At 36.1% G+C, this 12,726-nt stretch overlaps 1 protein-coding gene across 1 annotated transcript in view; it reads left to right on the top strand.

The window, feature by feature from the left end:
• Agps (alkylglycerone phosphate synthase) overlaps window positions 1-12,726 on the top strand; it is a 106,293-nt gene that overhangs the window by 35,660 nt on the left and 57,907 nt on the right. The window contains exons 8-10 of the mRNA XM_027420134.2: window positions 1,823-1,903; window positions 6,683-6,808; window positions 8,770-8,878. Coding sequence (XP_027275935.1) covers window positions 1,823-1,903; window positions 6,683-6,808; window positions 8,770-8,878 — 316 coding nt within the window. The remainder of the gene's footprint in view (window positions 1-1,822; window positions 1,904-6,682; window positions 6,809-8,769; window positions 8,879-12,726) is intronic.

The raw sequence follows: 12,726 nt of genomic DNA, 5'->3' as shown, positions 1-12,726 counted from the left end.
TACTGTGTATTTTAGCTTCATGTTTGGGTAATTAGAACTAGGTTCCCTTGTTCTAAGATACAGATCTTGGTACTGTACTGCCAAATTATCATGTAAATTGATCATTATAAGGCATAATTTTGAAGCTTGAGACAGTGGATAACTTGATGTCTGTTATTGTAAAGAAACTATTATTAGTTATGAGTAATTTGAGTAATGCATACTTACTTGCCTCTCAGACTTAACCCAATGCTTTGCTGGTAATGAATTGAAGAGCTGGTTTTTATAAGGTCTGAAAGCTGGACAGTGTTAAGGCTTTAATCCAAGTTGTATTTTACTTTCATATATCAGTATTAGTCCTAAGTAACAACTTTGTGTGAACTTTTTAATTTGAATCTTCTTTGAACAGCAAGGTAGAGGGAACAAAATGTCTATGCCCAGAGTGAACAGTTACTAATGTATTGTTACATTTGCTCTTTCCTTTTTTGTCTGTTGTGTCTCTTTAAAAAAGGCCCTTTTCTCATGTAACTACTTTTTTTTTTTTTTAATCACCCTTGTCAAGTCAAAGTCAGTAGCTCACACCTATTTTTAGAGATGTCTTTATGATAGTTGATTAGTTCTAATGGTACTCTAAAAAGGGCCTTGTTAACTTTGGTTGTTTTTCTTTAGGTATCATTTTATCTGAAAGTGTACATTCCCTTTTTCCAACATTCCTGACTTTTGAAGAAACTAGGCTGTTTATAGTATGGAATGATACATTTTAAATTCATCTACTCTCTTCCTTGGTGTCATTTAACTTTTCTTTTAGGTCCTGAATCTAGTGTAGTTAGATTTCATTCGCCTTTCCTCTTGTCTCCATTCCTCCCTCCTTCACAGAAAACTTATTTTATAGAAATGGCAATCTATTCTTTAAGTACATGTTATTTTACCTAAAAATTAACACATAAATGTACATGCTTTGAGATTATTTTGATACATACTTTACTTTGAGTAATGGTCAAATCAGTAGTTAGTGCATATATGGCTTTGTTGTATGCTTTTTAACATCATATAATATTGGGAGAGATAGTGACTAAACTTGATAGTAACTACCTCATTGCATTGTAACACTTCTCAGCAGCCTTTCTTCTGATTCTGGAGTTTAAGAAATGACAGTTTCTTGAAGCTAGTTTAATAGCCTATTCTGGAATAGGCTCTAGAATGTTCTTAGATTTCTGGGTAGTTTCAGATGACTTTAGCTCCTGATCCTTCTGTCTACCTCTGGAAATAAGGTATGCACCACTGTCCTGGCTCGGTTCCTTTTTTGGAGCGTGAGGCATGAATAATGTGTTTTGTTTCCTATGTGTGTTTCTTGTTTTTTTTTTTTCTCAGAATTTTTTTTTAGGTGCCGAGATGCTGTGTATTATATTTAAATATTTTAGTAGGTGTTATTTCCATCCCATTTCCCGATTCTTATATATGATTGTTATGTTAACAGCAGCACAAATAGATGTTTCCCATATACTGTTTTTTTTTTTTTTTAATGTGAACTATCCTATTTATTCTTTTGGCAATCCTGTTAGAATATATCACTACTGTCTACATTTTACAATTGAGGACTCACTAAGACTAGATAGTTGCTTGTCTAAGCTCAGCAGTCACATTTAGTTTAATGTCTGCCCAAAGATGAGCCTGTGTATCTATTCCAGCTCCTGCAAACGCACTGCTCTTGTTGCAACATCATGGTGTAGAGTAAAGGGGGGCTTACTTTCCTTACTTCCTGATTACTACCTTGTCACTGAAGCTTTGAATTTGGAAACTGTTAATGGCTCAAAGGAATGAGACCTCTCTTCCTTTATAACAGAACCGGATTCTCTGGGTTGATGAGAACAATCTGACAGCTCACGTAGAGGCTGGGATAACAGGACAAGAGTTGGAAAGACAGGTATGTTATCTCTTCAAACAGCTATACTCTCTGTCTGAAGGAAGAACCTTTCACAATATGTTGGTCACTCAGTGAATCTGCTCAGTTTTTGTTGTAGGTTGAGCTAGAACTGAGAATACAGTAGTAAATGAAACACTGTCCCCTGCCCTCAGGGGATTTATATTGGGATAGAAGATTGGAGAAATAGTCAATGAATGATTCAGGGTAAGTAAGACTAAATATGTGTTGTCAAATGGTGCTAGGTAGGAAGAAATTGGACAATTATGTATCCTAGAGGTTTGACATTTAAAATGAGACTTAATAGAAGGGTACAAATAAGAACAAATTATGTAGGAAATTGCCATCATGAAATTACTTGGTATGATAACCTTAAAAATTAATAAAGTGAGACTCAATGAACAGTCAGAGTTAGCAGAAAGGAGGCCAGAAGAATAGATCAGCCCTGTGAAAGAAGTGTGTGCAGGAGTGGTAGGGGCAGCCGTTTCTTTGAGGACCCTTAATCTTTCTGCTCTTAGTAGTTGAATGAATTTAAAATTTTTTTGTTTATGGGTTCTGAGTAGGTAATTATTAAAATGAATTGATTCATGTGGCCTAGAGAGATGGCTCAGCATTTAATAGTACTGACTGCCATCAGAGGATCTAGGTTCAGTTCCCAGCACCTACATGGCAGCTTAACAACTGTCAACAACTCCAGTGCCAGGGGATCCATCACCCTTTTCTGGTCTACATGGTCATTGCATTGAATGTGGTACACAGGCATATATGCAGACAAAACACCCACACACATAAAAATAAATGGATCCCTCTCCAGATTTAAAAATTAATTCTTTAAAGTTGCCCAAATATGGTCAAAATGATTGTAACCCAGCTCTTAAATTAAAATTAGGAGTTGAGATTTGTTGATGACACATCAATCACTTCGTTCAGACTAGATGATAGTTTATCCCTGAGCCTTTAATAAGACACAGAAAATGTCTGGTTGTTAATTTTATTTTGTCCCCCCCCTTTTTTTGAGATGATTAAATTTGGTCTACTTGTTACCAGTTCTTGAAAAATTTATTACGTTACTAAAAGATTTTTGAAGTATTAAAAGTTTCACTTATGAAAAGTTTATAGTGAAATTATATTTGGAGAAATTCAACAGGTAGCAAATACCAACACCTGCCCAGCTGAGGCAGCTTATCTCCAAGGTCTGAAATATTGTTAGAGATCTTCAAACAAGCCAAGGCTTTATATAGCAAAGATAAAGGATATATTAATTATTGCAGTTTCTAGTGAACTTTGATAATGTTCAATGAAAAACATCTAGAAGGCCCTGGATTAGTCCTCCATTTGCTTGAATGAGAGACATTATCAACAGCCATTTTCTTTAACAACAAAGAATGGCCTTTTAGGCCTCCAGTTTTATATCCTTTATTATATCCTTTATTTATATCCTTTATTATAGCATTTGATGTAGTGTTTTAACATTTCTAAGTTTTCCTTTTTTTTTTAAAGGTTAAAATTAAAATTCAAGGAGCATACCTCCTTGAAATTTAAATGACATTTCTCTCCAGTAGGTGCTTCTGAGGTTTTACCTGCTAGTTTGTTTCTCTTACTGCGACATAGACCCTCCTGTGCCTGCAGTGGCTGTCACAGTTGAGCCTGTAGCCATCTTCATCAGATCCCTCCTTGTTAAATTCCCATGTACCTTAGTTCCTACCTTAGCTGAGACAACCAGCTTAAAGTGTCCTGTTCACTCCTAAGAGAAGGTTTAAAATGATGTACACACACAAGTTGAATAGCAAATTTTAATTTCTTGAACTTGCAAATTACATTGGTTTTTAATATGATTTTAATGAGGTTTCCTTAGAATTTACTAAATCTCTGGTGACTTTTTTTTTTTTAATTTTACCAAATAGTCTTGGGTATGTGTGCTTAAGTTTTTTGTTTCCAGAGATAACATTAATAATTTCATAATAACTTGTTTTTTTTTTTCAAGTAGCTACCAGTGCATCCTTTAAACCTCAAATGTAGATCTTAGATGTGCGATCTCAGCTATTCACCTTTATGCTTCAGAATCTTGATCTATGAAATAGCGATGTTACCTCTCAAAGTTTTTACTAAAATGAAGTATGTTAATAATGTAACACATTTAGAACTTTATTCCATTGATTTTTATCAAACATTATTTACATCATTCAGGTATACTGAACTTTATTCCTTTTATAGCTGAAGATTTCCAAACTTGTCCTCAGTGCCAATTTTTGCCTTGAAGTGTAGATGAACATATCCAGTTCCTGGCTGTTCTCTCTCCTTGGTTGTGTAATAGGAATTTCAAACTTGGCATTATAAAAGCTCAAGTGTGGTGATAAAGTTTGTAGCCATCTCTCAAATATTACATTACTTATTTTTGTAGCCTCCCCCACTACCCCCCACATTTCATTCCTCAGACTTTGTACTTACATCCAAGGCCCAATGCATGGAAATTATTCTTCTAATAAACTTTCCCTTTCCAACATGACTGCTAAATTTATGGGGGAATCAGCCTCACGGTATCTTTAATTACATGTTACCATGTAATGATAAGTTTTTCTGCCAATCCGCCCAAGCCCTGCTGCCATGTTAAGGTCCCAAGTAACCCACTTGGGTACAATGCTGCTGGCCAATGACTAGGATTCCTTATCCTTATCTGCTATCTCTGTCTTAAGTATCAACCATAATTATTAATCTATATATTTTATAAAGACTTATCTGATTGAGAACACTGGCTGCATGTGTCTTGTCTTGTCGGGCTCACATGGCGGCTCCAGAGAAGAGAGGAGGAGGAAGAGGAAGTGAGTGATTTCCTGCTTGTCTCTGCTTATATTCTGAGTCTGCCTGCTATGTCACTTCCTGCCTGGATCACAAGACTTCTCTTTACTACATTTCCCACAATCCTCCTCGACTCCTAGTTCTGCCTAACTTGCTTCCCTATTGGCCAACAGTACTTTATATATCAACCAATAAGGCAGACATATACACAGAAGGACATCCCTCATCATCACCGAATATTGATAAGTGATAAATAATAGCAAATCTGTTATTTTCAGCCATACTGTATATTATTTTTGTACATGCTTTACTTTCTGACTCTGCTACCATGTTATATGATATAGGGCTAGACCCCTATCTTTTCAAATTAGAGGAGAATTTTAACTCTGAAGTTTCATAAACTTAAATGTCCATTAAATTGTCAGGAATAGTGTCTGGCCACCTGTGCTGGCTATTTTTATGTCAGCTTGTCACAGCTTAGAGTCATTTGAGAGATGAGAGCCTCAATTGAGGAAATGCCTCCGTAAGCTCAAGCTGTAGGCAAGCCTGCAGGTCATTTTCTTAATTAGTGATTGATGGGGAAGGGCCAGTTCATTGTAGGTGGTACCATCCTTGGGTTGGTGGTCCAGGGTTCTACATGAAAGCAGGCTGAGCAAGCTGAGCAAGCCATGGAGAGCAAGCCAGTAAGCTTTTTGAATTATGAGTCATATATTTTTGTTTAATTTCTCTAATAGTTTCAGTGAGGTGTGGGTATCATAGGATAAATTGCAGTCATCTAAAATGTACTGTTTGACACTTGATATCCTTGAAGCATCATCACTATCAGGGTGGTAAAACAAACCCCTGCTTAGGGATTCATGAATTTTTTTTCTTCTAATTTAATAAAGTTGAGAAAATAATGTCCATATAGATTGGTTTGAAGATGGAGCTATGGTGGAAGTCTAATGCACTGATAATTTTCATTTTAACCTTATTTGTGATTGGTTATTAACCTCTTAAAAATAAAGACATTGACTAGTTAGTGAAAAAAGTAACAAGTGATGTTCTTTCAATTCTGACTTCCTAAAGCAAAATTAGAAAATATAATTTGCATTGCTGGAATGTGAAGCCTAATTTATTTTTAAGCTAGTGAGCTTCTACAGTTTGGGTTACAACTTTCATGCCATACTTACACTTTGATACATGGCCACAGACATGGCTGACATACTCTACATCTCTGCATGACTTACTTGAGAAATAAAGCCGTTGCTGCACTGGATGACTATCAAGTGGTCAACACAGATTGATGGGCTTGAGTGCAGGCAGCAGCGAGTGTACAGATGGTGGTGTCTGTACCGTTTGACAGGAGATGGCTGAGACTTTAAAATGATTTCAGTGGAATGGCTTTGGTGTTGTTGCCGTAAAGGGCATCCATTCAACCTCAGGTGCTGTACAGATGGTGAAGCCAAGCTAATATAGAAAAATGAGGAACAAGTGACTATTTAATGTACAGGAATGCTTGGTCCACATCACAAGTAAATGATGGTATTCCATTTGGGAAGCCTAGCCAGATGGCTGTACATTAAAACACATGACTCCTTGAGAGAATTAAGTACAGGCAATTTGCTCAGATTTTCTGGAGGCCTGGTGCATATTATATTAGGGTAGGAGAGAAAGAAAGATGAAGTACTTTATTTATTGAAAGTGTTAGGTGAAGTTGGCAGTTATTTGAGTATAATCTGATCTCCATAAGTATTTAAAGTGTCTCTTCTAGGGGTTGGGGCACAAGGAATGTTCAACTGGCTTTAAAAACAAAATAATGTGAAGAGTAGTGTTTTTTGACCTATACTATTTCAATTTTATGAATGTTTTTCACTGGGGGAAAAAGTTTTCTTTACAGGTTTAATGTGTCAAGAATACTAGAAACAAATTGGAGGAGTAATGTGTTGAATGCTGTATGAAATGGGACCAATTTTTGCTAGTAAAATTTTACATTTTGCTTTTCAGCTTAAAGAAAGTGGTTATTGTACAGGTCATGAACCAGACTCCCTGGAATTCAGCACTGTGGGAGGATGGATATCGACTCGAGCATCAGGCATGAAGAAAAATATCTATGGCAATATTGAGGACCTGGTAAATTCATTTCCAGTTACTGTCTAATGATTAGTATTTAGAAAATAGAATAAAGTATTTAAAGCTTTTAAAAATTAAGGATCTGGCCAGGCATGATGGCCAGCACTCAGGAGGCAGAGGCAGAAGGATCACTGAGTTCAAGGCCAGCCTGGTCTACAAAATGAGTTCCAGGACAGCCAGGGCTCTGTTACACAGGGAAACCTTGTCTAGATAGATAGATAGATAGATAGATAGATAGATAGATAGATAGATAGATAGATATAGCTGGTTGGCTGGCTGGCTGGCTGGATAGATAAATAGATAAATAAATAAATATTAAGGATTAAATGGTAATTCTTTCTAAATATACTCCTTTTGATTATAGTAATTCCGATTGTGCATAGTAGAAGCAATTAAAAGATACAATTGTCATATTTAGGGATGTCCTTTTAAAAGTGACTAATATTTAAGATTTGTGATTTCATAGTATAGAATTTATAAAATATGCAAATAGATATTTTACAAGTCCACCAAGAGTTTAGTCATCATCATCTTTTTTTCCCCCTAGGCGATATAATTTTATTCTTGCTTTTGGAGATTTTACACTTACTTTTTCTGAAGTAATTCTTTTTTCTGTATATAGTTGAAGAACCTCATTGAAATGGTTCTATTGAATAGTCGTATAGGCTGTCTTAATGTGTGCCAGGCTTCTGGGAGCATGACAGTGCTGTAATTGTGGGTGCCTTATTAAGTGTTGGGTACCATTTGTTGCATTTGTAACTGTTCTGGGTGTAAATTGGTTTTCCTTTCCCAGCTTCAGTGTCCCTTTTTTGTAAAATGCAATAATTATATTAGAATTAAACATAAAATGAAATTTTCACAGGTCTCATATATAGTAGGTGGTTCATAAAAGTGTTAGCATTTTGATAACATTTATTTAACTTCACATTTCCCTACATTGTGTTGCTATTTATATTTAGTCCAGGCTGGCTTAGAACTTAAAATTTTCTTATTTCCATTTCAGTTGCTAGGGTTACAGACAGGCAATACCATGCTGGGTATAAACCCTTTATGTTTAGTTCTTCAAGCCTAATGTCTCAGAGTTTTTTTTTTATTAATACTTCCGTTGCAAGGAGTATCAGATTCATTTCATGAGAGACATGAGCTCTTATCAGTCAGTATCCAGTATTTTACACTTTTTAAAATGCTTCCTATTCTGTAAAAGCTACAGTTTTCTTTTGGTATTAAATCTAAATCCAGCTGTAGAGAAAAATAATTTTGGGTTGCCATTATATTATTAAGAACTTTATAAGTCAGGCAAATACTTGTTATAAGTTTAACCTTTTTTTCTAAAGATTTTTTAAAGGGGAAAAGATTCTGCATATGATTAACCCACTACCTAGGTTATTATGTAGCATATTTTATTTTTAAATTTCTTTGTAACATATTGTATCTTTTTTTTTTTGTTGTTTTGTTTTGTTTTTTTCGAGACAGGGTTTCTCTGTGTAGCTTTGGAGCCTATCCTGGCACTTGCTCTGGAGACCAGGCTGGCCTCAAACTCATAGAGATCCACCTGCCTCTGCCTCCCGAGTGCTGGGATTAAAGGTGTGCGCCACCAACACCCTGCCATATTGTATCTTTTGAAACTCATAATTTGCATTGCTTTTATGAAAACTCTAGTAAGGCCAGTATTTTAGTTTTTGTGGCTACAGTAGAACTCTTAAAACATTTCAAAGTCTTGATAATTCTTTAATAAAAGTGTAGACTTAAAAATACAGTAGTGATACTAGTATCTTGTCTAACTGTTGGAAGAATGTTGAAAATTATTATATTCATCTTTAGAGTACAAATCAGTAAAAGTTGTGAGAATTCTGAAGGGTATTACAACTATTTAATGGTTGGTATTTTATTAAAAAGGTAAATGCAAGTGCAGACACAGATTTAACATTTGCCTGGAGTTTATACTGTATTGTATTAAACAGGTGGTTCATATGAAAATGGTAACACCTAGAGGAGTAATAGAGAAAAGCTCCCAAGGACCTCGTATGTCAACAGGCCCTGATATCCATCACTTCATCATGGGATCTGAAGGTTGGTATATTTGCAAAGTTGTTAGGAAAATATGTAGGTTAATGACTTCATTTTGGGAAAATCTGTGGTACTGTGATATCAGGTCTTTGAAAGAAAGTCAAGCTTTGTAATTTTAAAGAATAGTAAGTTTTTATGATGTACTGTTTTTTTAATTCATACTTTTGTTTTTGTTTTTGAAACAGGGTTTCCCTGTATAGCTTGACTGTCCTGAAACTCACTCTATAGACCAGGCTGTCCTCAAACTCACAGAGATCATCTGCCTCTGCCTTGAGTGCTGGGATTAAAGGCATGTGCGACCAAGCCCAGCTTACTCCATAAAGCTTTTTATAATGAGAACATTGTACTAAACTTCCTTCTACACTTTACTCTTTATATTTCTAAAGAGAGTGTGGTCTTCTTGTTCTTTGTTTCTTCAAAATTTTTAGTGAATCTTAGGAAAGAGCAGTTAGGGCTTAAATATTTCAATTCTGTATGTTACTGTTTAATCTTGTCACAGTTACCAGATAAAAGGACTGATGAATTGTTCTTTTTCTATCTTATTTTTCTGTAAGCATGTGTTTTATTACTTAGTATGGATATTTTAAAAAAATGGTTTTATTCATAATATCTTTTAAACTTCTGTTTGTCATTTAAGTTTTTTTTTTTTTTTGCAAGTAGTATCTATTGCTTGCTTGCTTACTGTTGGATAGACTAGAATGCCATTTTTCAGATCCTTTAAAATATGTAGTTCTTCTGTTTTGCAAGCTGTTGAGTAAACACAATGGTAAATGGTGTGAGAAAAGTAAGCTTGGGCCTGTTTTACAGATTTTGGAATGGGAAAGGGACGTTCCTCAAATTCAGAGAAATACGATAAACTAAAGCAGAGTGTTTCCAAATTGGCTGAGGGACTCATTGCTTACTTCAAAAGATAGAGTTTGGAAACATTTAGCTATATTCAAGAATGAAAATGTCTTATCAAATCTGTTGTTTGCCATGAGGGAAAGCGACAAAACTTAAGGGTTCCATAGACTTTAATAAATTACACATAAGTGGAGTTGTTGATTGACTGGGCTGCTGGACAAGGACTCAGGAGCGTTCTTTTCCTGACAGCCCAGGTCAGGAATAGAAGCAGGGTTTATAAGCACAAAACCATAAACATTTGTTGCCAAGTTATAGTTACAATTCTCACCAATCAGAAGTCAAAAGATTAGGGACTTTCCCTGTATGTTTCACCATTGCAACCAACACAGAATGTAGCCTTTTTACTCCAGCCAATCAGACTCATTTGTTCTTTCTGTTCTTAGGAACAACCATAATGTTTTAGAGAATTAAGGGGCGTAACAGACTGATTCTATTGTCTAATAAGGAGGTTGGTCAGCCATTGGAAAGTTCCCAGCTCCCCTAGGGCTTGGGAACCTGAACTTTGTTTCACCCTAAAGGTAAAATAGAGTCTGAAGTCAAATTGGCAGCACTTAGGACAGGGTGCTTTTGCTTGTCCCTTCAAAAGAACAAGTACTTAGTTATTCAAGCACAAGTTCTGATCTTTGATAGTGACAGCAAAGAAGGAACAAATAACTATGTTTCCTAATGAAAGGGTAGAGATCATATCAAGTATGATGATAGCTTGGTTATTTGTGATGGTGGTGGTGGTAGCTGTGTGTGTGTGTGTGTGTGTGTGTGTGTGTGTGTGTGTGTGTGTGTGTGTGTGTTTGTACACTCTTCTTGATTTTTCAGAACTGCTGTTCTTGATTCTTTTTTTTTTGGGGGGGGAGACAAAGTCTCTTTATTTTGTAGCTCTGACTGCCTTGGAACTTGCTATGTAGACCAGGCTGGCCTCAGACTCACAGAGATACACCTGCCTCTGTCTCCTATGTGCTGGGATTGAAGGCATGTATGACCATGCCCAGCTTGGTTCTTAGCATTTTTCAAACTTCTATATAGCCAGGACTATGGCTATAAAGATAGTATATCTTTATATAGATAGTATTTTGGCATTACTGTTAAATGAAGGTCTTCTGGGCATCATTTTGTGTGTACTTTCTTTAGTCCCTAATTACTCTGTTTTTTTCTCTTCTCCCTCCACTCTTCCCCCCACCCCCCTGATTTTTTTGGCAGGGTCTTACTCTTTAGGCTAGGCTTGCTTGGCACTTACTATATGGTTCTGACTCATCTTAAACTTGCAGTCCTCCTGACTCAGTTTCCCTTGGGATTAGAGGTGTTAACCACTGTGCCTGCTACCCTCAATTCTTTCTCGTGGATAGATTGCTTAAGCATCCCTTCACTCCTTTTCACACTTATAAACATGTAGCATTTGGGAACTATGGGAGGGCTAAGGGAATTCTTTTCTTTTTATCTTTGCTTAGAGGTAATTTGAAGGTTGCATTGATTTTTGTTGTATTTTTGGGTTTCTGTTTGTTTTGTTTTTGGGTTTTTTTTTAGAGACAGGGTTTGTCTGTGTAACAGCCCTGGCTGTCCTGGAACTCACTCTGTAGACCAGGTTGGCCTTGAACTCACAGAGATCTGACTGCCTCTGCCTCTGCCTCTCGAGTGCTGGGATTAAAGGCGTGCACCACCAACATCCTGCAGGTCATCCTCCAAGGTATGTGTCATCTTTAGCAGTAGATTCTTATCTTCTAGTTCTAGTGAGCAAATATCAGGGCTGTAAAGAACTATTAGTCTGGAGATATTTGGGTTTTCTGTGACCAACAACCCCACATAAATTATGCAATGTTAATTTCTATAGTGAAGTCAGCTTGGATTATAAAAGTGATTGTTTTCATAGACATATTTTCATACCTATCATTTTTCCTTGTGATGAAGACCCTGCATTACTTCATATTTAGTTTGTTTTGTTAGTTTGATGGTCTTAGTGTAATAGTCACTTCTAAAAGTGAGTCACTGTTTGAGAATTTGTGAAAAATTGGTGTGACTCCCTTAAGTATTTGCTAGTTTTCAACAATGAAGCCACCTGTCTCTTAGATTTTCTTTTTAAATCTCCATTTTTCTAAGTACCACTTTTTAAAAATCAGATAAGAGAGAGGGTCAGAATAATCACTGCATTGTATACATTACATATATTTATGAAATTGTCAAAAAACAAACTTAATAAAAGATAATGTAGGAGTCATAAGATAGGAAGAAGTGCTGTGAAATGCCATCTTCTAGGCATGACATAGTTATTGCAGTCATGAACTTAGTAGCACTGGACTTGTACAAGACTGGCCCTGTCAACAATCAAGTAATGATTGGCAGGAGTGGGGGGACCCATGGTGTTCTATCCCTTGCTTCTGAACTAATGAATATTAATAGATTCTGGGAGAGAGAGAATCATTATCTTAAGTTGTATATCACACACACACACACACACACACACACACACACACATACACACTCACTCTCATTTTTAGTTAAAATGTATATTAAAGATTAAGATGTGAGTTCTCTTTTTTAAAAATATATTTTTAACTGGTTATCCTTTGCTTTATGTCTAATATCCACTTATTAGTGAGTTCCATCCATTTCCCTGCAAATTTCAAGATGCCATTGTTTTTTACCACTGAGTGTTGCTCCATTGTGTAAATGTAACACATTTTCTTTATCCGTTCTTTCATTGAGGGGTATCTAGTTGTTTCTAGGTCCTTGCTATTACAAATAATGCTGTTACAAACATAGTTGAGCAGATGTCCTTGTTGTATGAATGTGCATCCTTTGGGTATATGCTCAAGAGTGGTATTGATGGGTCTTGAGGTAGATTGGTTCCCAGTTTTCTGAGAAATGGCCATACTGATTTTCAGAGTGGCTGTACAAGTTTGCACTCCCACTAGCAGTGGAGGAATGCTCCCCTTACTCCACATCTTCTCCATCATAAT

Source organism: Cricetulus griseus, chromosome 6, assembly GCF_003668045.3.
Source record: "Cricetulus griseus strain 17A/GY chromosome 6, alternate assembly CriGri-PICRH-1.0, whole genome shotgun sequence".
NCBI classification, from domain to species: Eukaryota; Metazoa; Chordata; class Mammalia; order Rodentia; family Cricetidae; genus Cricetulus; species Cricetulus griseus.
The sequence above is the reverse complement of the archived record's forward strand: the minus strand, read 5'-3'. Positions and strand labels throughout refer to the sequence as shown.